General features: G+C 46.2%; 1 protein-coding gene across 1 annotated transcript in view; it reads left to right on the top strand.

Moving 5' to 3' along the window:
* LOC147733567 (aminopeptidase Ey-like) overlaps positions 1-26952 on the top strand; it is a 538593-nt gene that overhangs the window by 442320 nt on the left and 69321 nt on the right. Inside the window, exon 17 of the mRNA XM_086958155.1 lies at positions 3769-3936. Coding sequence (XP_086814281.1) covers positions 3769-3936 — 168 coding nt within the window. The remainder of the gene's footprint in view (positions 1-3768; positions 3937-26952) is intronic.

Genomic DNA, 26952 nt, shown 5'->3' with positions numbered 1-26952 from the left:
AAGGGAAGGTTTTCATCACTTAGCTTTCGTTTTATACCGCTTCTCTTTTGTTCTGTACAAGCATATCGAAAGAAAAAGTAATTATAAAATTGCCTAAATTGGAAAGCTTTTACTGCTGAAATGTATTTGGCAAAGTAGTGTGCTATTTGTCCGAAATCAGAACATTCGTTTTCTTAGGTTATCTGTCATCATAAATATCTAATGCAGAGAGAAAATGTTGGAAAAAAACCCTTCTTGAATGTTTCCACACCTAACTCCCACAAAATAGATGCTACCGAGCATGAAGACGAGCCCTGTTCATAGTTTAAAACATATTTTCGTTTTGGGGATTTTTTTCACAACGCGTTTACGTGTGGAACATTGAAATATTAATTGGGACGTGTCTCAGAGAGCAGTTTCTTCAACATTTGAAACAACAGCACTTTAGTGTTGCTTTTTGGGGAGTAGCGAGGGAAGGAGATCTCTGATATCAAAAGCCTGTAAAAATGACTGGATACTGCATGCTGTACAAAAAATTATTAAGAGAAGGAGGGAGAGAGGCAATGGGGGGCAGGAAATAAGATGAGATGCATGAAGATGGGGATAAACAGGAGACTGAGATAAATGGGTGGGAGAAAGATGAGGAGTTGGAAAACGAGGATGGTGGGGAGATGCCATTGTAGAGGAGGAGAAGCATAGAGCAACAAGTAGTGGCAGAGATAGGATGAGAGCAAGGGATGACTGCAGTAAAAAGAAGATGGTGCTGGGAGGGCAAAAGGAGACGAACGAGGAAATATGATACGAGAGTGGAGAATAGAAGAATGTGTGAGAGAGGGGAGGGGGATGTGTGAGCAAGAACTGGTAGGAGAATGTGCTAGCAGAGAACAGCGCGATATGAATGAGGCTATGAAAAGAAGAGGTGGAGTGACGCTGCAAGGGCAGCTAAAGAGGCCTGCCTTGGGGCATGGACTGGGGGGTGGACGCAAAGAGGGTCAGTGTCACGGTGATCGGAGAGAGCTGTGACATGTCTACATCTACACATGGACCCTTCTGAGGAAGTATTACCACAGCCTGCAAACATGTGGTACGCTTGGCTTGCAAGCATGGGCTAAATAAGGCGCTTTACAGGAGCTCTGGTGAAGAGAAAGACAAAACAGATGTACAGTCCTCTATGGAATGCCTTATGGAAACTCCCTCAGAACCACTGAAATAAGCAGTGTTGTGAGGGTTCAATACCAAAGGCTGTTATTAGGTATTCCGTGGGACCTCTTTGGCCACATATGGTACTGCACCCTGCAACATGGTTAGGCAAGGGATATGTATACAAAGAGAGGGAGGGTGATCCAAATTGATCAGAAGGGCAGAAGTACCACTCAAAAGAGTGGAAGGTCCAGCCTCAGTCCGTGCCCTAAGAGAGTATGTATCAAAAAAGATGGACAGGGTTGTTCCTGGTGAGGGTTAGTGTATGTGTGCTGGTCGCAAGGAGGTGGGGACGTGGTGGTTAACGTATATAAGCCTACCACTGGGTATCCATTGTGTTGGATATAGTTTCCTCACACACCTTTGCAGGTGTCATGCTTCATCATAGGCATTGCTCCTCACCAGGTAGGCGGTGCAATCCCCGACGGGCACACCTCAAAGAGGGGCTCTTTTAGCGGAGATCTTTTTATCCAAATGAATTAAAATGAAGCAAAGGGTACCAGAAACAACTTTATTCGGGTGGTCCCTTGCGTCAATTAAAAACTGAAATTAGTCTGGGTTTGCTGGAAAATAATGTTTCCTGGCTCTAGACTAGACTAAGAAGTGTAAAAATTGGTCAACATGTTTCTCGCTTTGGTACATTAACTCGCGATTCTTCAGGACCTATATGGGGAAGTCTACAAACATTCAAGCCTATATCGGTATCATATGCTTATTACCAGTTATGGGAATGTAGTACCTCTGTTGCACTGTTCCTTGCCTAGAGTGGGGAACAAAAAAGGCTGGTTAAGGGGCATATGTGGCTTAGTGCCCACAATTCTAGTGACCAAGTGCACACAATGTGGCATGCTAAAAACGTGAGTTGCACTAGCATGTGTGAGATAACAGGTGAGTGCTCACCACAATGAGTAGAGAGACTAACATGCTCTTGTGGAATCGCACGTTTAAAATCATAGCAAGCAGCCAAAACATGAGTACACATCAATAAAAATACATAAAAACACTGTAACAGCATTACGGTTGTTCCCAATTGGAGACCCCAAACTCACCTAAGGGTCAAGATTTATATGCAACATCAATACCCGGTGGGTCGTACATCAGGGATGAGGCCTCTGTGTCTAAGGCTGAACATGTGGAAGATAAATGGAAAGTAGAGTAGGGTTTACTTGAAAAACCAGGCTTGTGATAAATCATAATCTCCTCCCCTCTATCCTCTAAAATGTTTCCTATCTTATGTTCTTATAGGATAAGGGTTGAGTAGGTCTAATCAGTGCCTGTAGGATATATTCTGGACCTCTTCCCCTGTTCTAGTGTTCCACATGTGTTGGTTTCCGAGTGGGTTCGATGTGGAGATACCAGACAAGTGGAGAGGTCAGACTTACTCTTAATGTAGTTGCCACTTGATGTGCCGGTGAGAGAAAGTCACCGTACACCTGGTGCCTGGATGTGTTAAAAATAGGTAGCATTGATTATGATTATTATTGATCAAAAGTTGGTCTTTAGAGGTTGCGGACCGGGGTGCGTTAGTTTTGAGCCTGTTAATATTGGTGGATCCCTTGCAAGAATTAGTCCAGATGCGCCCAAAGGGGACAATCAAGTCTGCCCAATCCTACGTTTAAATATTAGTATAGCGCATCAACACGTTGTTGCGCAGCGTGTTAATGGGCTATACTAATATTAAATTTAACACATCCAGGCACCAGGTGTGCGGTGACTTTCTATCACTGGCACATCAAGTGCCAACTACATTAAGAGTAAGTCTGACCAGCACACATACACTAACCCTCACCAGGAACAGCCCTGTCCATCTTTTTTGATACATAGGCAAGGGATATGGCACAGAGGAGAGAGCTGCCAACTGGTGACCTAGGGATCCGTCTTCGAGTTTGCTGTCAGGCTTAACATCCTGTGATAATTGGCTGATTTTTTAGTTTCACTGAGCTCATGGCTAGTTTTGCTATATATGTAAAAGGGTTTGCAAAGTACAAATAAATGAGCAAAAAAGCAAAGTAACATAATATTAGCAGAAAAGCAATACTCTTTATGGGGTGGTGGGGGCCTGCTAGCTGTGTTGTGGAGGTGTGTGGGGGAGGCACAGGGAGATTAAAAGATATAAACTAAATAAGCAATGTTGTGGGAGGTTAGAGAGTGAGGCATAGAGATAAAGCAACCCTGCACAGTTTCTTGCACAAGTGAACAGAAGTTAACAAGCAAAGAGGCAGGCCAACAAAAAAAGAGTTCTCGCTGCGTATAAATAACTTGAACAGTAAGAACACATGTAAGAGGGCAGTCCTTATGGGATACATAATTCGGAGGGACTGCTAAGTGTATTTACCAAAGAAAAGTCAGCATTTCTAAACACAGCAACAGGAACCAATGAAAAAGATGCGTTTTTTTTTCTAGCCTAAAAGCTAAATACAGCATGTCTCAAAGAGACAGCACAAGCGCTGCCTAGACCATACCTTAAAAGTGACACTGCAATCTGAACTTAAAATTTACTAGTAAATAACAATATATCCATATTGTAAACATATGCATATCAAATTGTAAAACCATGCAGTAACTTGTTGTTATCCTTCATTCTTGCAGCATAACTCCAAACCTGAAGACCACCATTTACTGCCACGCTATAGCAAGAGGTGGGGAAACGGAGTGGAATTTTGCCTGGGATATGTTGAAAAATGCAACTGTTGCATCGGAGGCTGACAAACTGAGAACAGCACTAGCTTGCACTAAGGAACCCTGGATCTTAAACAGGTGTGTGAGATAGCTTTCCTGAGTAAACCTATGGAAGGATGGGCACCAAATGAGTTAAATTACTTAGTAGTACAAACGACCTCAGTTGAAGCAGTATTAGGTCAACAAGTATTATTAACTCTATCTTTATCAATAGCGTGGTTACCAATATTACAATATTACCAATATTCCCCACTGCTGCTAATAACGATCTTGTGCATTGCCGTGTAATCATTTGCCTGTTATTATTTTGCCGTGTAATCATTAGCCTGTTATTATTTTGTGCCCGCTCAGTATAGTAGCGCTTTCTCTCTCACTGCGGCCAAGAAGTAATTGTGCACTGCTCGCATTGCTTTGAAATCAGTTGTGCCTGTGTATTATCGTAGCGCTGCACTGCTTGTTAATGTCCTTTAGTGCCTGATTGTGCCGGTGACACTGCCCTTACCTATATCTCACATCGTGCCCCAATCTCGTCCTGTTTGCTTTTGTTGTTGCTGCCATTTTGTTGTTGTGCCTCCAGCCCGTCTCTCCACCCCGCTTCCGCCTCCCAGCTGCTCCTCCCTCGCCCCACCCCCCTCCACTATCCACTTATGACATATGCTTTTGCACGCAGCGTTCACGCGCAGTGGTTGTGCCCCATGCGCGCCGAAGGTGCGCCAAAGGTAAGCCCGTCTACGCCCGTCCGCGCCTGGACCGCGCCCAGCGCCAGACCCCCTGGCCCCCGCACAACCCACTCCTCCCGCATAACGTTCGGCGTCACAACTCTCTCAGCACTTAACCCTGGCCGACTCCCAAACTGTTACCAAGCCGCCCCAGGACACACCCATGATCCCTTCACCTGCCACTCCTGCAAGTTCGACTACATCAGGTCCCACACCAAATCCACAGACTCCAAACAGAGCTCCGACACTAACCATCTGAAGTGCATCCTACTCAACACCCGCTCAGTCCACAGACACGCCATTGAACTTTGGAACCTACTCGACACCACATCGCCGGACGTTGCCTTTCTCACAGAAACCTGGATGAACACCTCTTCAGCGCCCGACATTGCCATAGCCATCCCGGACGGTAACAAGATCATCCGAAAGGACCGCATCAACCAAACAGGAGGAGGCATCGCCATCGTTCATAAGAACACCATCCGCATCACGACCAGTTTCGATGACAACCTCACAACCGCCGAACACCTTCACTTCCAGATTCACACCGACCCTAAGACCACACTCAGAGGCACCCTCATCTATAGACCACCCGGACCCCGCACACAATTCAGCGAAGACATCACTGACTTCATCAGCCCTCACGCACTCCCCTTCGAGGACTACATCCTACTGGGAGACCTCAACTTCCACCTGGAAAAGAACAACAACAGCAACACCACCACCCTTTTGGACAACCTTGCCAATCTCGGACTCAAACAACTTGTCTATACCCCCACCCACTTTGCCGGGCACACGCTCGACCCTATCTTCACCTCCAGCAAGCACATCTCCTTTAATCACACCTCAGCCCTCCATTGGACGGACCACAGCTGCGTTCACTTCCACTAAAAAAAGACCACGACCCACAACCACCCACAACCTATTCCCCGGGGAAACTGGAGTAAAATTACCACGAACAGCTCTTCACATCGCTTCACCAAAACCCTCCTGCAAAATCATCAAACCCAAACCAAGCAGCGACCAACCTCACACAATGGATTACCCAAAGCGCTGACGAATTAGCACTCCTGAAAAACCATCAAATCAAACAAGGCAGCAAAAAAGCCCCCTGGTTTAATGATGCCCTTAAGAAATCCAAGAAGACCTGTGGCACCCTCGAGAAAGCCTGGCGAAAAAACCCAACCACTGACAACATGACCACCTTCAAGAACGCCACCCGCAAACACCACCAACTGATCCGATCCACCAAGAAATCAGCATTCAAGGATCGCCTCGACAACAACGCCCACAACAGCAAGAAACTATTCAACATCGTCAAAGAGTTTACCAACCTCACCGCCGGCACCAACAACATCACTCCATCTCAAGACCTCTGCGACTCTCTCGCCTCGTTCTTCCACAACAAAATCGCCGACATACATAATAGCTTTGGAGGGATATATGATGTTACAACGCGGACTTTTACTCCGCATACCGTTACAACGCGGTTTTTACAACGTGGATACTGTAACAACGCATGTATTTACAACGCATTTTTTTTACAACGCAGGTACCTTTACAACGCAGACCATTACAACGTAAGTATTGGTAAGTATATGTTAATAGTAATAATATAATAGTAACTTAATTTTAAAAATATAATTTAATGTAATTTTAAATAATTTAATTTTCGTTAATTATTTTAAATTTAAATTAATATTACTTTATTTTTACCATGTACCCCTGTACCCCAGAAACTGAAAACTGGCCCTAAACCCCAAAAATAAATTAAAGTAATTTTATGAAATATAATTTAAATTAATTATTGAAAATAAAAAAATATATAACTTTATTTTTACCCTGTACCCCTGTACCCCAAAAACTCAAAACTGACCCTCAACCCCAAAAATAATGCAATGTAATTTAATTTAATTTATTTACTATTAAATAATTTAATTTAAAATTAATTTAATTTATTTTTACCCTGTACCCAAAAACTAAAAACTGACCCTGAACCCTAAAAATACCCCTTTACCCAAAAACTGAAAACTGACCCTGAACCCTAAAAATACCCCTTTACCCAAAAACTGAAAACTGACCCTGAACCCTAAAAATACCCCTTTACCCAAAAACTAAAAACTGACCCTGAACCCTAAAAATACCCCTTTACCCAAAAACTGAAAACTGACCCTGAACCCTAAAAATACCCCTTTACCCAAAAACTAAAAACTGACCCTGAACCCTAAAAATACCCCTTTACCCAAAAACTGAAAACTGACCCTGAACCCTAAAAATACCCCTTTACCCAAAAACTAAAAACTGACCCTGAACCCTAAAAATACCCCTTTACCCAAAAACTGAAAACTGACCCTGAACCCTAAAAATACCCCTTTACCCAAAAACTGAAAACTGACCCTGAACCCTAAAAATACCCCTTTACCCAAAAACTAAAAACTGACCCTGAACCCTAAAAATACCCCTTTACCCAAAAACTGAAAACTGACCCTGAACCCTAAAAATACCCCTTTACCCAAAAACTGAAAACTGACCCTGAACCCTAAAAATACCCCTTTATCCAAAAACTGAAAACTGACCCTGAACCCTAAAAATACCCCTTTACCCAAAAACTGAAAACTGACCCTGAACCCTAAAAATACCCCTTTACCCAAAAACTGAAAACTGACCCTGAACCCTAAAAATACCCCTTTACCCAAAAACTGAAAACTGACCCTGAACCCTAAAAATACCCCTTTACCCAAAAACTGAAAACTGACCCTGAACCCTAAAAATACCCCTTTACCCTAAAACCCAAAACTGACCCTAACCCCTAAAAATACCCCTTTACCCCAAACATATAACATTTAAAAAATAACTATATACTTACCAATACTTACGTTGTAATGGTATGCGTTGTAAAGGTACCTGCGTTGTAAAAAAATGCGTTGTAAAAACATGAGTTGTAACAGTATCCGCGTTGTAATGGATGCGTTGTAACAGTAGTGCGTTGTAAAAAATGCGTTGTAACAGGTGCACACCGCTTTGGAGACCAGCCCACCCCACCTACCTCCGAAATAAAACCCACCTCCAACAACCTTTACTCCTGGTACCCAATCACCACTGAAGACACCATCCGCCTGATAAACTCCATCCACTCAGGATCACCAACCGACCCATGTCCCCACCACATTTTCAACAAATCAGACTCCCTCATCGCACCCCATCTCCGAGACGTCATCAACTGCTCCTTCAACTCCGCCACCTTCCCGGGAAGCTGGAAACACGCCGAACTCAGCGCCCTCTTGAAGAAACCTACAGCAGACCCCACTGAACTTAAGAACTACCTCCCCATTTCGCTCCTCCCTTTCCCTGCCAAAGTCATTGAGAAAGCCGTTAACAGTCAACTAGCCGCCTTCCTCGAATCCAACAAATCCCTCGACCCTTCACAGTCCGGCTCCCGAGCCAAACACAGCACCGAGACCGCCCTCCTCGCAGCAACAGACGACATTCGAACTCTACTGGACAATGGAGAAACCGCTGCCCTCATCCTACTTGACCTCTCTGCAGCCTTCGACACAGTTTGTCACAGCACCCTCATACAACGCCTCAGCAACGTCGGAATACAAGGAAAAGCACTAGACTGGATAATCTCGTTCCTCGCCGGAAGAACCCAGAGAGTCCGCCTCCCCCCTTTTAGATCAAAGGCCACCGAAGTCATCTGCGGCGTACCACAAGGATCCTCACTCAGTCCCACCCTCTTCAACGTATACATGAGTCCCCTCGCATCCATTGCGCACCAACACAACCTCGACATTATCTCCTACGCAGACGACACTCAGCTGATTCTATCCCTCACCAAAGACCCAAACACCGCCAAAACCAACCTACACGAAGGAATGAAAGAGGTAGCCGAGTGGATGAAGAACAGCCGTCTAAAACTTAACTCACACAAAACGGAGGTCCTCATCTTAGGATCATCCCCCTCCGCCTGGGACGACTCATGGTGGCCACCGGCCCTGGGAACCGCACCCATACCAACAGACCACGCACGTAACCTGGGCTTCATCCTAGACTCCTCCCTCTCGATGACCAGACAAGTCAACGCCGTCTCTTCATCATGCTTCAACATCCTATGAATGCGCAACAAAATCTTCCGTTGGATCCCCACCGAAACAAGAAAGACGGTCACCTATGCACTGGTCACAAGCCGACTAGACTACGGAAACACCCTTTACGCTAGAACCACAGCCAAACTACAGAAAAACTCCAACGCATCCAAAACACCTCAGCCAGACTCATCCTAGACATCCCACGCCAAGCTCACATTTCCGGTCACTTGAGAGACCTCCACTGGCTCCCATTCAACAAGAGAACATCTTTCCGCCTCCTCACCCACGCACACAAAGCCCTCTACGACCTAGGACCCGAATACCTCAACACGCGCCTGTCCTTCTACACCCCTACCCGCCAACTTCGATCGTCCAATCAAGCCCTCGCCGCAATTCCACGCATCCAAAGATCCACCATGAGAGGAAGATCCTTCTCCTAATTAACAGCCAAGAACTGGAATTCCCTCCGCACCCACCTCCGCCTCACTCAGAACCACCTCTCCTTCAGGAAACAACTGAAAACTTGGATATTTGATAAGTAAAGCTCTCCCCTCCCTCAAGCGCCTTCAGACCCTCTGGGTGAGTAGTGCGCTATACAAATTCTAACTTGACTTGACTTGACTACACATGGTGCTATTCATTTTCCAAACCTGTTGCTGTTTATGATCATACATTATTCATGTTCATACAAATTTGTATAAAGTATGGGCTAGTGTCCCAAATATCAAGCATTCTAATTATTCTTTTTTTTTATAACTCTTTTTATTGAATAAGAAAAAACAAACAAGGCAAATACACAATACAGTTGGATATCAGTCCAGACGAGAGGGAGGAATAGAATACCATACAGTAGGATGCTCAAGTCAAATTAGGGGACGGGAACAGGGGAGAAACAAATACAAAATCAATCACTTCATGTAGTTTACAAGGAATGGCAGGTTAGGGGGAAAGTGGAACTTCAGGGACCTCCGCGAGGGGAGGAGTGCAAATGTCTCCACAGTAAATATTCCAGTGGCCCCACACCTTACGCCATTTCCTGGGTCTTCCCCGTGATATATAGACTGTTTTCTCCCAGTCCATATTTTCCATCCAAGCCTCAATCGTGGGGGACCTGGGAGAGCCCCACAACTGCGCTATATCCCTCTTTGCTACCATATTTCCTAGGGTTGCCCATTGTGTCTGTTAAACATTATAGCCATTTGGTTCCCAAATATTGAGGAGACAACGTCTGGCCTCGGGCAACAAATCAACGCCGGCCGGTTGCCTCCCTCATCTTATCGTGTATACCCATCCAAAAAGCGGCTATTGCTGGACACTCCCAGATTATATGTAGGAGCCCACAACCTCGTTTACAAAACCATCCTTTGAGTAACCCATTTTAACCAAACGTGGGCCAGTAACATAGACTCTATGCAAAATCTTCAATTGTACAAATCGGAAAAGGGCCGGAATCGCGACCTCCTTGGAAGAAGAAATAGCTGATTGCCAATCTTTGTTGTCTAACTCGAGACCGTCCCGGGTCCACAGCTCCCGGAGCGACACCAGCAAGTCAGTCCTACCATTTATTAGCTTTTTATAAATCAAGGAAATCGTACTATCCGGCACATGACCATCCAATATTCTATCCTCCAGTGGAGAAGACTCCGGAATGCCGGCGCTATCAGGAAAAAGCAAAGTCAAGGCATGATGAACCTGTGCGTATCGAAAATATTCCCTGTCACTCAGGTCGTACTCTACCTTCAATTCCTCAAAAGTCTTAAACTTGCCTTTTACACAGAAGTTACCTACCGTACTAATAGCAATCATGTCCCATTTTTCGAATCCCTTAGTTTTCCACAGGTTACCTAGCTTCTCGGAGGCAAAAAGTGGGGTGGCACGGGTCAGTCGATCCCTCCACCCCATTGCGTCATTAGCACTGTGCCAGGCCCGAACCGCAATGTTTGTGGGCCCGGAAAATTTCCTTCTACCCAAACGAGAATAAAGCGCTCTATAGTAATCCCCCCCGGCAATTCCCATTTATCCAAGGCAAATGCTGGGTTTATTCCGGGGCCGTTCCTACCATGGTTGATGGCCCCCAGATGGGACGCCCAATAGAACCGCTTAATATCAGGGAGGGCGATGCCACCGTCGTACCATGGAAGCGTCAACTTGGCAAGGGCGATACGCGAACGCCCATCCCAGATTAACTTTCTCTGAAGACCCTCAATGGTACGAAAATAGCTCGCAGGAATCACATCAAAAGTGTTCTGGAGGGCATACAAAAATCTCGGTAGCGACATCATCTTAAAAAGCGCAGCACAGCCGAGCGGCGAGAGCGGCAGCTTACGCCAGCGCTCTACGTCCGATTTCAATCGGGTGAACGGTGGGAGCAAATTTTGCTCATATCGAGAAACTGGGTTTAACGAAACATAGACCCCGAGATACTTAAAACCTATCTGTACGACCTGGATGGAGCAACCACGCGGCAGCAGAGGGACGTCTCCCGAAAGGACATATAAGCAAGACTTAGTCCAATTAATAACCAGACCTGAGTTCTTCCCGAAGGAGGCGAGGACATCGAACAAAACAATCAAAGACTTCCGGGGGGAAGTCAGGTACAACAATGTGTCGTCCGCGTGGAGTGAAATACAGTCCTCAAGGTCAGGGGCCCACCAGATACCCTTCATTGACGGTTCCCATCTAATCCATGCAGCAAGAGGCTCAAGAGCCAGGGCAAACAAGAGCAGAGATAATGGACAACCTTGTCTCGTGCCCCTGCCGAGAACAAAGGGCTCCGAGACCCTACCATTCACTACCACTTGTGCCAATGGTTCCTCATACAGGAGTTTGACCCAGCCTATGAAGCCAGGGCCAAACCCAAACTTGGCAAGTACAGCCCACAAGTATGGCCACTTCACTGTATCAAAAGCCATCGTGGCATCCAGGGAGGCCAAGATGGCCGGCTCACGCAACAACGAAGCCCTCGCGAGAACACCACGCAGCCGTCGCAGGTTCAGGGCTGTATTCCGATGCGGAATGAAACCGGACTGGTCTGGGTGAATCAAGTCACCAATTACCTTTATCGCTCGGTTGGCCAGTATTTTAGCAAGGATCTTGGGTTCCGCGTTAAGGAGCGATATAGGTCTATAAGAGGCACATCGGTCTCTTGGTTTCCCTTCCTTGTGTATCATCACGATAGTCACAAGACATTGATCACGAGGGAGGAGCCACCCTCTCGCGATTCCAGGAACATGTCACGGAGATATGGCGCGATCTTATCGGGGCGTAGTGTATAAAGTTCAATGGGGAGACCATTAGGTCCCATCGCTTTACCTGAACGGATAGAACGAATAGCAAGCGCCACCTCATCCGCCATTATTGCGGCATCTAGAAACTCTCTATCTGAATCAGATAAGCTGGGCAATGCGATGTCGCGTAGCAATAAATGGGAATCTTCCAGCCTATCAGATACGGGCGAATACACTTCTCAGAAATGTTCCGCGAAACTCTGAACAATCTCCACGGGTTCAGTCACAAGCACACCATTTAATGTCTCTATCGCAGGAACCACACGACTGGCCCTCTCTTTCTTATCTAACCATGCAATCAGTTTACCAGCTTTATCCCCAACATCGTACAATCGACCGTGTTGTTCCCTGCCCATAACTTTTGCGGCATCTGTAACCAGCACTCTATAGTCAAGCTGCTTAAGACGCATGACATGTATCCTCTCACGGGTGACACCCGATTCCAATTCACTCTCCAGTGCGGAGATCTCTGTCTCAAGCCTAACCACCTCCTCACAACTACTCTTCTTCGATCCAGCAAACAATGATAACGCCTGACCTCGGATGACCGTCTTAAAGGCCTCCCAAAGCGACACTGCAGAAGTGACCAAACCCAAATTTTCAACAAAATACTCGTCAAGTGACTTGATGAATTCTGAACGGGTCTTAGGGTTACGAAGATACCACGGATTAATCGGAGCCACTCGCCCCTCTGACCCGACATTCACGTCTATCCCAATCCACAATGGAGAGTGGTTGGATAGTCTTACTTCATTTATGGAGGAAGCATGTGCTGCCGGAACTAAAAGGTAGTCAATCCTGGAAAAGCTACCATGTGCACCTGAGTGGAAAGTGTATTGGTTCTGAGCTGGGTGTAACAATCTCCAACAGTCCACTAATCCCAATGTATCAATAAAACCACTAAGCCAATTCTGTGACCCCACAAGGTCCCTGGGTGGGTGACGATCCTCCCTGCCAGAGACGACCAAGTTGAAATCCCCGCCCATGACCAGAATTCCCTCGGGAAATCCCAAAACTAAACGCCCCAGGTCAACAAAAGTTGTCGACTGTAGTCCCGTGGGGACGTAAACTGAGACCAGGGATATGGTTTTACCCTCCCATCGTCCAGTGAAGGCTGCATAACGACCCCTATCATCTAAATCTGTTACGTCTATTTCTAAGGGGAGGGACTTCCTAACTAAAATACCCACCCCTCAGGAGCCAGAGGTGAACCCCGCATGGGCGACCATATGATATCCCCTCCGGCTCATGGCACGACAGGTGTTACCGATCAAATGCGTTTCTTGTAATAATACAACATCGGGAGACAACCTTTTCAACAATTGCAAAACAACCCCTCTTTTTATCTTATCCCCCAAATCATTCACATTCCAGCTCAGTAGTCTCAATCCCCTATCCCCCATCCCAGAAGCTGTGGCAGATCCACCTCCCCTCCGAAACCAACACCCACGTCAGATAATAAAACAATACGTTGCCTTGTAGTGAACTCAAACACACCCACTGAAACAACCCCCCACCCCCCAACCATAAAACCTGTTACAACTCCCACCACCCTGCACCCCTGCGGAAGATCATGACACATTAAATCCTACATCCAATGTCCTCGAACCATTGCAGTGTCTTCAGTAAAGTTCAGTAGCCGGATACCATGTTCCTATTCCTGCTCCATCGGGCCGCCCTCCGCTCCTCTAGAATGTTCCACCCGATCGCGTTGATGTGGTAGAGTGTCCAGCCATTCTCCCGCATTTTCTGGTCGATCAAAGAAATATGTACGGTCCTTGTATTCCACACGCAGTCTAGCTGGAAATAACATAGCATATTTCAGTTCCATGTCTCTCAACCGTCTTTTGACGCCCAGAAATCCAAGTCTTTGTTTTTGGACTGCCTGTGTAAAATCCGGGTAGAGACTCACAGTGGTGTTTTCATATTTTGTAGGTCCATTCTTCCATGAGGCCTGCAGGATAGCGTCTCTATCCCGGAAATTAAAGATTCTGGCGATGAGAGGCCTCGGCGGGGCCCCCACCTTCGGTTTACCACCCGGGACTCTGTGAGCTCGCTCAACTGCGAAGAACTTGCTCAAACCCCGGGGAGCGAGGTGTTTAGTGATAAGCTCTTCCACGAACAGGACGGCAGCCGGATCCTCTGACTTTTCCGAGACCCCAATAATGCGTATGTTGTTACGTCGGGCCCTACTTTCAAAGTCTTCCAACCGGCATGCAAAAAGATCATTTGAGGTCCTTAATTTGCGAACCTTGGTCTGCAAGTCAGCTACGTCGCCCGTTAGGCTGGCCATTTTTAGATCTAAGGATTTGACCCTTTCGTTAGTTTTGCTAATCCGTGCGGAACAAATTTACATCGATCGAAACTGTGTCCAGCTTGTGGGCGAGAGTCTCGAATTGCTGGCCGATGGAAGCCTTCATACCATCAATGGCGCCCATAACGTCTTGCAATGTCAATTCCGCCGAGGAGGAGGGATCTTCCCTAGTACCATCCAGTGATCTGCTCGGGCCACTAGGGGATCCTTTCGTGTGGGCATACCGATCCATATTGTTTGCTTGAATATAGGCACCCCGCCGAGTGGTCTTAGATTTCTATTTATCGCCATCAGGTTTAGTCGCCATTACAGACGTATGTTCACTCGAGAGAAATGGCTGCAATATCCTCCGTAGGAACCAGAGGCCACAGTCTGTCAGGGCCCTGCATCCAATGGATAGCGCCTTAAGATTGTCAGGCTGCGCTTTCAGAGAGGGTATATCTCGAGCCACGGAAAACGAAAGTGAGAGTACGAGTCTGTGGTTCCTCGGGCCGCTGTTGTTCAACTACTGCCCGGGTATCATGCCAACTCGAGCTCCGGGCATCTCCGAGGGGCAGGCCTCAACTTTTCAAATCGATGTTATTCCGGTTCCTGAAGTCCGTTTCAAATTCAGACAAGGATGTCCATCTCAGCTATGGCTCGTCTTCAATTACCCGTCGATGTAATCAGGATAAGTTTCACGATAGATGCAGGAGGTTGCGAGGGTCTCGGGAGCCCTGTGCTCACGCGACCATCTTGGTTGCGCGTGAAGCTCCTCCATTCTAATTATTCTTGATCTCCAAATTTATGTCATATGCGTGATTGGTTTCATATCCTGAAAATCATGGGATCAGCCACATTTTTTGCTGCTCCCAGACATGAATCATGGGGGATTATTACAGAGGCCTTTTTTTGCATCTTATCTGTCTGGACATAAACAATTTGTCAAAATGATCTCAACGAGGCCTCTACAATTGCCGTCAACATTCACTGTATCCTGGGAATTGATCTTGCCACCAACTTTTTTCAATATGTACAAAGTGCAGATGGGAGAGCTTGAGGATGAACTGAGTTTCTCCATTCACCGGTACAGTGATAAAAAAACAACTATAACTACAGGAGTCATCCATAGAGGATATCCACTGTGTAAGGAGCTGTGCATATGTCAGGAAGGCTTAGACGTTGATAATTATACTATATTCACTCACAAAATAGCTAAGTCCTTTTTTTTATCTTTTCTGAAAAACACACAATTTAAGAATAATCACTGTGATCAATGTTGGCAACAAATATGCGGGACTACTTTTCTCTTCTCAATTATCATTGTCAAGATATGCTTGTAAAAAGATAAAGGCATATTGTCAACTAGCATTGTTAATGTAGTGTGGCAAGTGAGGTGACGCTGTGCACAGAGGTGAACAAGTGGTATTAATTCAAGGTATAAATGTGTGTTATAAGTATGACTTATGGAAATTTGAAAGCTGTGCATAAATGATAATTTCAAAAGAGAACTATAAGTAATACATTTGTTATGCTTGGGTAGTTTAAGGTATGTTTGACAAAAATAAGTTAGAATTAAGTGCATAAGTGGTGCATTAATTACAAAAATAAGCAATGTCTATATTTGTAGAATTCCCAATGTTTGTAGCACATACTTTGGGTTTGTATAACAAACCTACATTTTCCCAGACCAGTTGTATACTAAACCTAAATTTCCCCATACCAGTTGAGCAGCAGAGCTTGGAGTATAATGCCAGTCAGTCGCCTTCCAACAGTGCTTTTACCATAGGCAAGTTAAAACTACTCTAGCCTGATTATATTCAGAAAGCATTGGCATCTCCCAAATCGGAGTCTCCTTTAGAGATCTATACTTCTAGGATTTCTGCAGCTATGTCCAATCAGCTTTCCCCTGCCATCTGCTCTTCACTTAACTTATCTATTAGCACTGGGAAAATTCCCTTAGTTTGGAAAGCAGCACAGGTCATATCAAACCAAAAGAAGGCCAATAAGTCATCTATGGATCTTACCAACTATTGGCTGATTTCACTGCTTCCCTTATTGTGCAGGCTGTTCGAAGGACAAAGAAATAATCAACTCATGGAGTACCTAGAAAAAAACAAGGTCCTGACCCATCTAAGTGGCCAATTATGATGGCTGTCGGAAAGGCTTCGAACGGGATTCGGTTTTGGCGAATCCGATTCAGAAACTATGTTTCGGACTGGATCGGATACATTTCCAAACGACCGATTACGTTGCAAAGAAACTGTTTGGGCTGTCGGAATCGGTTCGGATTGGCATTTGGACAGCCCGAGTCATTCGGAGCCGAATCGTACAGCTCTTTGGACACTGTTTCCGACCAAGCGATTACGATGCCCGATTCTGATAGCCGTTCCGAATCTGTTTGTCCCACACAAACGAGCTGTCAGAATCTGACTTTGGAGGGCTGTAGCAGGCCACCATTTACCTGGTTGGGGCCCCTGGGGGTACCCATGGGTCCTCTTTTTCCAACTATGCACAGTGTAGCAGGCACCATGGGTGCAAGGTTTTCCCCAACCACCACTTTCTTCAATGGGAGCCTGTGTTCTCGTTCGGAGCACAGGTTTCCATTGAAGTCAATGTGAGTCCGACCGAATGATGTTTGGAAGCATCATAATTGGTTGGACGGACTTGCAGAGCCCGAGATAGTTGGAGATGATTCTGAAACTGATTTGGTCGGAAGAGTTTCAGACCAACATCGTAATCGGCCCCTTAATCTGTTTTCAGACCTATGGACAGTACCTTAATAACGGTCGCTGATCATATAAGATGCTCTCTTGATGATAATATTCCATCATTGCTTGGGTCCCAGGAGGCTTGTTTTTGGTCCAGGGAGGACCTGGCTTAGCAGTTTGGGCTGAAGGGACTGTTCCCATGAGGAGCAGGGTTAAGACTGATTTGCATATGGCTGGGTCCAAACTGGGGTGACATGGTGAACATAAAAACTATGGATAAAACCCAGATCTTTGTGACTGGGGGAGAATGTTTGCATTGCTCACCATTCCATCCATCATTTGTTCCAATGGCTTTTGTCACGCTAAGTGGGAAGGCTATGCCCATCCATTGGTCCCACTGCAGCACTTGATTCAAGCTTGCCTGGCTTTTGAGGGGTGATGTCCCTAAACTGGTCCCAGGATGCTTTTTTTGGGTCCAGGGAGGACCTGGCTTTGCAGGTCAGCTGGACTGTTCCCATGAGGAGCATGGTCAATACTGATTTTTATATGTCTGTGTCCAAACTTGGGTGGTGTGGTGAGCAAAAGAACAATGGATTAAACCCGGATCTTTGTGATTAGAGGTAAATGTTTGCATTGTTCTGCATTCCATCTATCATTTGTTCTGTTTGGACTTGTCTGCAGCATTCGATACACTGTCTCATCTTAGGTGGCTTGAAAGGCTGCAGGCAATATGAATACATGGTATAGCACTACAGTGGTTCCATTATTTTTTAACTAGCAGAAACCAGCCTATCAATCTGGGCTCCTATAAATCGTGCACCCTAGAGCCAGTCAAGGGAGTGCCTCAGAGCTCGTAGCCCCATTTTCTTTAAAATCTATGTGGCCCCACCCCTAGGCAAAATTGTCAAATCATTTGGATTTGACCAATTTCTATACGCTGACAACGCACAGCTAATAATTTCCTTCAATACAAATCTGAGCAATGCAAAAGCACGTTTTTCAGCCAGGATGACAGGAACTTGTCTCCAGCCGAATACCAGCAAAAATGAGACTATGCTGTTTGGCAGGATCCAACGTCTCTGTACCCACGACTGGTGGTTTCTGAGTTAGACTCAACACCAATTCCTAAACTGGCTGTCAAAAACTTGGACATTCGTCTAGATCAGTCGCTCTTTATGAAAGCCCAAGATTGTTGTTCCACCACCAGGGAGCAGGACCACTGCCCCCAAGCACCACTACTGCATCACACTGCCAACACGACGTGCCAGGAGGTGCATTTAGCCGAGCCTGAGATTGTTGTTTCGCCACCAGGGTGCAGGACCACAGCTTCCAAGCACTACAGCGGCATCACACCACCAAAGTGACGTGCCAGGAGGTTAATTTAGCCAAGGCAGGGCTCCCACAGCGCGTGATGCATGAAGGCATGCCCAGGCCAAAGGTGGGCCCGTTTGCTCCTTTCAGTGCCTGACAGAGGCTGGCCTGTGCCACCCCTCTTTCACCCCCATCCAGAAGTCAATATGGGTAAGCGCAAACACCCATGCAGCTCTGACTTGTTTAAGGCAAAAGCGAAAGTACCACGGAACTGTGCCTCTATTATCTTGAACTTAACAACAGCTGTGGGTGCACTTACAGAGGAGATTCAAAATGCTGAGGAACAGTTTGGTCTGGGGGCGGACAAGGTAGTCTCAAGCATGTTACCAGCTGATGCTACATTGAAAGTAATCCAAGGTGAGGTAGCTGTCGCCGACACTGAGCAGGGTGTTTCCATACAGGGCTCGCAGGGTTTTACCCCATTAGTCCACTACAAGGGACATCAACAGCAGAGGGGGTAAATCTGATCGGGGTTATATCTCCTCACCTAAAAATGTTTCCCGTAAAAAAGGGAAGAAAAGAGGCACACAAACTGGCACAGTCATGGCGGAACTCCAATCACGCCATAATCGGGGTGGTATTCTGGACTGTGACCAACTATCACATCCTGCTGTGAGATCAATCATGGGTGACCTTTTTCAGTCGCACCTAGAACCCCTTTTTGCAACACTCCTGGAGGATATAACCAAACTTGTTAAGACTATGGTAGAAGGGCTAGTGGGGAAAATGATAAGATTAGAGACTCAATTGGCGTAAATTGAACACTAAGGGGGTGATTAAAAATGCGTATGATGCAAATAATCTGTTAAACACCACCCATTTTAGAAAAGGGGAGGGGTCTGTGAGTCAGGAACGACACAGCATTCTATGCTCTGGCATAGCCATCCATGATAAGGTTAAGGCTAGAAAAGATCTAGATGTTAGGTTGGCAGATATTAACCCTAATTATGTAGGAGTGCATCTTTCTTCAGAAAACCAACTCCATGCTGGTCATGAAAATACACCCACATAAAGGATTGCAAATAGCTGTATGTTACATCCAGCCCCGGAAGCCACTCTTTTGGTAGCAGTATTAATAGAGGTGCCCCTGCTTAAAGATAAAACCACTGAATCTACCACTGAACTCATTCGTAATTTGAAATTCTGGTGTAAACAACTGTCACACAATGGGGCACAAGCACCCTCCCATATTATTATGGCCAGACAGGTGGGTTTGGTAGGTTGGAGGGACAAACCAGGAGAGGGTGACTGCATTATCATTAACTTTGATCAGAATGATATGTCCCGGAAGTTGTTTCACAGAGGTCTAATTCAGGGCCCAGGGGCATTAAAGCACTGCCTCTTGTTTTTTTATCCCGCAAAAGAGGGTACCCAGGCTAAGGGCTCAAATGATTTATGATGATTAGTTCCAGAATCAACAAGGGGAAGTTCAGTTAACAGATTAAGAAATAGGGATGGGCTACCTCTCTTGGCTGATTCTCCTGCTCTCCTAACAACACTCCCAAGACCAGAAGAGGCAAGTGGGGGTGGGAGGGGGGGGAGGAGAGCAGGTGAAAATAGGCCAGGCACCACAAACAGATTCCTTTCCCTGAGCAAGTTGGATACCAACAATTGATTTGCAATACCCCCCCCCCCCCCCCTACCTGATCCAGAGCACGGTTATCCCAAGAACTATCACTCCCTGCTCTAGTTAGAGGAGCGCTGAGAGAGTAAACAAACTTCCAAGGGTCCTTAGCAGAAATATTGTGGGTTAGAGAAAAAAAATGATCCTAGGTGGTCTGACATTTTAAGGGAGTATAATGTGGTTGGCCTACAAGAGATATGGGAAACCGAAAATACCCTATGGGTGGATGGTTATACAACCCACTGGGAACCTGCACGGCCTTCCCCAGTGGGAAGAGCAAAGGGAGTATGATGCGGTTGGCCTGCACGAGACATGGGAAACCGAAAATACCCTCTGAGTGGATGGTTATGCAACCTACTGGAAACCTGCACAGCCTTCCCCAGTGGGTAGAGCAAAGAGGGGGTTTAATAACATTAATTTCCCTTAACATCTCAGGCACCCATTGCATACTGGATTCTGGCTACTGTAACTGTCTAGTGGTCCAAATAACCCCCTTTAACGTGCTGAAATTACTTATTGTTCATTTTTATGACTCCTTTGAGAGGAATTCCATGAACAACCATTCATGTAGTTTAAAATGTTTTTTATAATCTTATAGGGAGAAGCAATCCACTTTTTATTCAGTAATTATCTTAGGTGATTTTAATATACACTTATGCTCAATAAATTGTCATGTTGCTGATACTCTGGGCCTCCAAACCTGTTCTAGTCTACACTTTGAGCATACGCAGCAAGGAGGGTTTCTTGAGGATATTTTGGCTGATTTTGATCTATCACATCCAAGTGTTAACACGGGGGAGATCAGGATCCCCACTTTTAAGGGAAGAGGTTTGAGCTCCACAATTGACTATATTTTTATTACCCCAGGTTGTATCCTATTCTGCTCAATGGTCACATTTTAGTGATCACAATCCCATACACATTATTATGGGAGGGTAACAGGAGTAGTCACAAAATCTGGAGAGGCCATCATTGGTAAAACTGTAAAGCTAAAAGATCAGTGAAATGGAGCAAGGTAGTCCCAGATAATTTTCTCAATGATCTATGTAAAATCTCAAGGGATTATATTAGTCTTTGCTTAGACAGTATGAAGAAGGGGGTAAAAAACCCTAATAGCCATCAAAAGGATCTGTCAACAGGTGGCTGGAGCTCTCAGGCAGCCAATGGGGAATTTAAACTCATCGCTGCTAAGGGTTTCCCCTCCTTTGCTGCAGGCCACTGTTTTCCATTGTTCATGACGAGCTCATAAGCACAGCTCAACCGTGCTTCATGACGAGCTGAGCTCGTCATGAGCAGCGAAGGGGTTAAGGAAAGAGGTGCTAGGTGGTTTGATCATAAATGCACTGAAGCCCAGCAGCTTCATAGCTCATGCCTTCACCGTCCCGCTGAGTACGAGCGGCGAACGGCAATCTTCATTTTTAATTCACGACCCCTATCCCGCCCTCCTGACTCCTCCCACCACCGCGTCACAGCCTATATAGACGTCCCTCATGCGTCAGCGCAGCGGACGAGCGCAGCGGGCGCGACGTAGGTGCGCCGGAGTCGCGCCAGAGTTAAGCCCGTCTGCGCTCGTCCGCGGCAGACCGGGGCTAGGGGCCATCACCCCTGGTCCTCTTACCCAATATTCTTCCGCTGACTTGACACTACTTCAAGGCCATTGGCCCCTCGATCCTCGTACTATTCATAGGATTACCTTTTTGGGCTGCAACTCTCCCTGTCATGCCTGCCCATCCGGTTGCCCTCCTCCTCTCACGTCTCCGTCGGCCCCCGTCTCATCTACCATTTCTGATTCCTATTCTCCCACCTTATCTATCATTTTACTTAATACTAGGTCCGCCATTAAACACCACCAGGAACTTTTCATCCTTTTAGACACTGATAAACCCGATCTCCTGTTGCTGACGGAAACATGGTTTTCGGAAGCCTCCCTTCCATCCCTATTGGCTGCCCTCCCCTCGTCTTACTACGCTATCCGTGCCGACCGTCCGGGCGGGAAAGCGGGTGGAGGTGTTGCTCTCATTGCCCGTTCTGATCTCCAGTTCCAAGTCCTCCCCTCACCTTCCCTGGAAGGAATTGACTATTTGGTGGCTCGCTCTACCTCCCATTCCCCCCACTTAGCCATTGTGCTTGTCTACCGCCCTCCCCAACCAACCCCATCTTTCCTCCCGGCCTTTCAAGATCTACTTGGCACCCTGGCGGTCAACTCTGCCTCGGCTTTAGTCCTCGGGGACTTTAACTATTGGCCCTCGGACCCCAAGGAATGTGCCTCATCAAAGGAATTTTCAGAAACCCTCCTCTCTCTTAATTTCACCTCTTTTGTTCACACCCCTACCCACATTCATGGCAACACTCTAGATCAGGTCTGGTCTCTAAACTGCTCCCTGTCTGCACTGTCTGTTGTCCCTTGCACATGGTCCGATCACTTTTTAATTTCGTTTTCCCTCAGCCGCTGTCTGACTAAGACCCCTATCCACACCAAAAACTCATGGGCCCGTAATTGGGGCAAGGTCAATCTGTCTGACCTCTCAGCCTTGCTCCTGGCCTCCTCTCCCCCTACATCGGGACTGGATTCCGCAGCCCAAGCCAAAGCCATTGACTCATGGCTCAAGGAAGGAAGCGACTGCTTGGCTCCTCTCCGGCGCACCTCGATCTGACGCCCTAAGGACCTAAAGACGCCAATCGGTGGTTTAACAACGAGCTGAAAGAACTGAAGCTTACGGTTCGCAGGGCAGAACGTAAATGGAGACTGGACTACTCCCCCGACTCCAGGACTCGCTACGTCCACCTCCTAGGGACCTATAAGCAAAACATCACTGAGGCCAAGAAAGCTTACTTCTCGGCCAAAATTTTGGCGGCCGAGAACCAACCTAAGGAGATCTTTGCCATTACTCACGATCTGGCTTTCTCCGATCGGACCTCACTTAAACCCCCTCCCTCACAGAAACTCTGTGATTCGCTGAATCTTTACTTTGTCGAAAAAATTTCGACAATCAAATCCAACATCCCCCCCTTCCTCTTTTTTTGTTGACCCCCTGCCTCCCCCCGCCCCAGCCTCTTTCAATTCCTTTCCCCCCCTCTCTGAAGAACTTTTCCTGTCCCTCCTCCCCAAAATTAAATCCGGTTCCCCTTCTGATATATGCCCGGCACACATCTTACGGCAGATTTATACTGTCTGCCCTCTGCCTCCTCTGGGTTTCCTTAACGACTCACTGGTTCGAGGGGTTGTCTCTCCATCGTTAAAAGCCGCTTCCATCGTCCCCATCTTGAAAAAGCCAGGAGCCGACCCCTCTGTGATGGCCAACTATCGCCCCATCTCCCTTCTCCCGTTTCTGGCGAAGGTTCTTGAGCGACATGTTACATCTGCGCTCAGCTCCTTTGCCGAGGAGAATGGGAGGCTGGCTCCGTGCCAGGCTGGGTTTCGGCCCAAGCACTCGACAGAGTCAGTGGTGGTGTCAATATTAGACACCCTCAGAGAGGGTATGGACATGGGCAGATCTCAGGCGCTGGTCCTCCTTGACTTGTCCGCCGCTTTTGACACGGTGGATCATTCCATCTTGCTTTCCCGTGTCAAGGCGGCGGGCATAGGAGGCTCAGCCCTTATCTGGCTTTCATCCTTTTTGAGGGACCGGACCCAGGCGGTTCACCTTGGGGAGTTTTCTGCTACCCCCTGCCAGGTCCAGTGAGGTGTTCCCCAGGGCTCTTCTCTCTCTCCTTTACTATTTAATCTTTATATCGCCCCTCTTATCTTTGCCCTACAGCAGCTGGAGGTCACGGTATATAATCATGCCGACGACCTCCAGCTCATCTTCAATCTGTCTTCTACCCCTGACTCTATCTCTAACTTCCAATCTATCCTATCTTTCATCAGGGACTGGATGAATTTCAACCACCTGAAACTCAATCCCGATAAAACGGAACTTGTGGTGACGGGTGGTTGCTCCAGTCCCTGGAATTCTCTCTTTTGGCCCCCCTCCTTTGGTTCTCCTCCTACCCCTGTTCCCTCTGTTAAGACTCTTGGCATCAAGCTAAATGATAAACTCACTATGCACTCCCAGATTGCTTCGGTGGTTTTTCCTGCTTTCTTACTCTCCGTACTATCCGCTCTATCTCTCGCTTCTTTTCTTTCTCTGCACTTAAACTAATTATGTCCGCACTGGTCCAGTCCCGCCTGGACTACGGGAACATCTTGTTCAATGGCATCCCTCAGTACAGCCTGCGTAAACTGCAACTAGTGCAGAACCAGGCTGCCCGCCTTGCCTTCGGCCTTCCCAAATTCCATCATACCTCCCCCCTCTTGAAAACCCTCCACTGGCTCCCTGTGCGGGAACGCGCCTTGTTCAAATTAGGCTGCATGGCGTTTCAGGCCAGGACTGGCCTGGCCCCCCTTTTTATATCCTCCGCCATCAAGGCCTATGTCCCTGGCAGAGACCTTCGCTCCTCGGCACATCTTCTTTTAGCAGTCCCTCGCTACCGGAAAAAAAAACAGGGTGGCTCGAAATTTTCCACTCTTGCCCCCATGTTCTGGAACTCTCTCCCCTTCCATCTTAGGTCCCTCACCCAGTATTCTAGTTTCCGCAAAGCTCTGAAGACCTTTTTATTTTCTCAAGCTTTTCTACTGTAAGCCCTGCCTGCCTTTCCAGTCGACGCCTTAGCAACTGCTCTTGCCCAGCTGGCTGCCTGCTACTTTAGCGCCAAGAAACCGCCCAGGTGTACGTTGCGCTTGATAAATATTTTAAACTTAAACTTAAACTTAAAATATGTTTATGCATTAAAGCAAGCTCCCCAAGATAAAGCCCAAATAGCTGTTTTTGGAAACATATAAGCTTGCTGTAGAAAATTGTAAAACAGACATCAAATAAGAAGCCTGGGTCTAATTACTCCCTGTGAATGTCCTCAAAAATAGGGTTCTGGATGATTGTTAATAAACCTCTTTTCTCTGGGGTTAGTAACTGCCCGTTTGAATATACCTGAGGATCAACGGTTTACTCATTTTAAACATATATGTGGTGATCAGGACGATTAGGGAACCTTACGACCCCCTACATCAGACGTGGGGACATACAGCCTGGTTTTCAATGAAGAGGAAGTAGGGGAGGCAATAATGCTAATGACTAGTAATAAAGATCCTGGTCTGGGCAGGGTATTTATAAGCTGAACATAACACTTTGGTCTAAAATATTAACTCACTTCTTTAATGTGTTTGCACAGTTTGCCGAGGTCTTGGTCCTAATCGATTATTAAGCTTGTTTTTAAAAAGGGGCAGAGAGGAGTCCCACGATGTTACAGGTCCATATCGCTGTTTGATTCAGCAGTCAAAGTATTGGGGAGAGTGGTCCTTAGAAAATTAACAGATTGGCTAGAAGAGTGTAGTGTACTATCAAATTTGCTGTATTGGTGTAGGAAGGGCAGGTGTACCATGGGTCAGTCCTTAAATCTACCGCTGCTAGTTGGGAAATGCACTTCTGCTAAGAAGTCACCTGGAATTATGGACCTGTCCTCATCCTTTTACCTAGTAAACAGATCCAAATTATGGGTTTTATTAATTGAAATGGGAATGGGCCAGTGCATAGTAAATTTTCTGTCACATCCGCAGAGGGAGCTCTCTGTCATGGTGAGATATGACCCAAGGGGTAATCACACCCAGCACATCCATATCATAAAAGGAGTCAGACAGGGTCAGCTCCCCTATTGTTTACACTGTATATAAATAATCTTGATTCCTCTAAGTGCACAGCCTGCATAGATATCCCTCGAGCAGGTGACCAGTCAATCCTTGCACTTCTATATGCAGATGATGCAGTCTTAACGCTGAAAGTGGTTGGGCTCCAGAGTCTCCTAAATTACTTTTTCTGATTATATGCGATCTTTGGATCCAAGTGTTAACTTCTCCAAATTCCACACTATGACCTTGGACCTTAGACCAAAAAAGTTAATAACATACCTCTAGGAAGAAATTGATAGGGTGACAACATTCTCGTTCTTAGCGGTGCTGTTTGATGATAGGTGCTCATGGGTACCACAAAAGAAAGCAAAAAGAAACGCTATGGTAAGATCAACAGTAGTGGTTCTTGATTTTGCACGTAGGCTAGGGGCCAAGCCGATCCAAGCCATGCTCAACATATATAGAGCAAAATGTATTGCCATCTCTGAATATGGGTCTGAAATCTGGGATTATAAGGAAGCTGAGGAACTACAATTAGTGAAAAACAAGTTTCTCAGAAATCTATTCTCAGTCCTGAAATCTATACCCTTTTATATTATACATCAAGAATTAGGTATAGGCCCTGTTTAAGACTTGATCCGACTGTCCCCACTCCTGAGCTGAAGAACGATCCGAACTAATCCAGAATTGGTGGTGAATTGTGAGGTCATCCGGGATTGATTATCCTTGGATAGAGTAAGAACCATTTCCTGGATAGGTTATGGTAAGAATTTAACAAAGAAATAAGGACGCCCCAAACTTTTTGATTTCCTAATCAAACTTATGAAAGAGGACTTATTGGGGCTGAAAAACATTTTTAAACATCATGCACACCGAAAGAGAAGCTATAGAGTTAGTGAAGCCCGCTGTACGAGCCTATGTATTGTTCAAAACAGCTTCAACGATAGAACCCTATTTAAATGTTATAACAAGGTCTTAATGCGGATTTCTTTTAACCAGATTTAGATTCAACCTCCTGCACTTTTTATTAGCTGAACCTCAGGGATGGAGAAAGGTGAAAGATTTGGACCCTTGGTCTTGTGATAATTTCTCTTCCCAAGACACTTTGCACTTTTCCATGTTTTACGACCATTATCATCATATTCACAAACATTTTTAGTACCTATTTTAAAGGATAACGTTTTTACGCAAGTAAGGCCTGCGTTAGTATATTTACAGATGCTAAACAATACATGGGAACATTTTAATATTGTAAGTTTTTTAGTTGCAGCGGTTAGGGAAAGGAATACAAGGGCCTCTATGCTATGAAATATTTTAGCTCTTCTACAATTGCAATGAA

Source organism: Lissotriton vulgaris, chromosome 2_1 (assembly GCF_964263255.1).
Source record: "Lissotriton vulgaris chromosome 2_1, aLisVul1.2, whole genome shotgun sequence".
Classification (NCBI taxonomy): domain Eukaryota; kingdom Metazoa; phylum Chordata; class Amphibia; order Caudata; family Salamandridae; genus Lissotriton; species Lissotriton vulgaris.
This window is presented reverse-complemented; position numbering and strand designations above follow the sequence as displayed.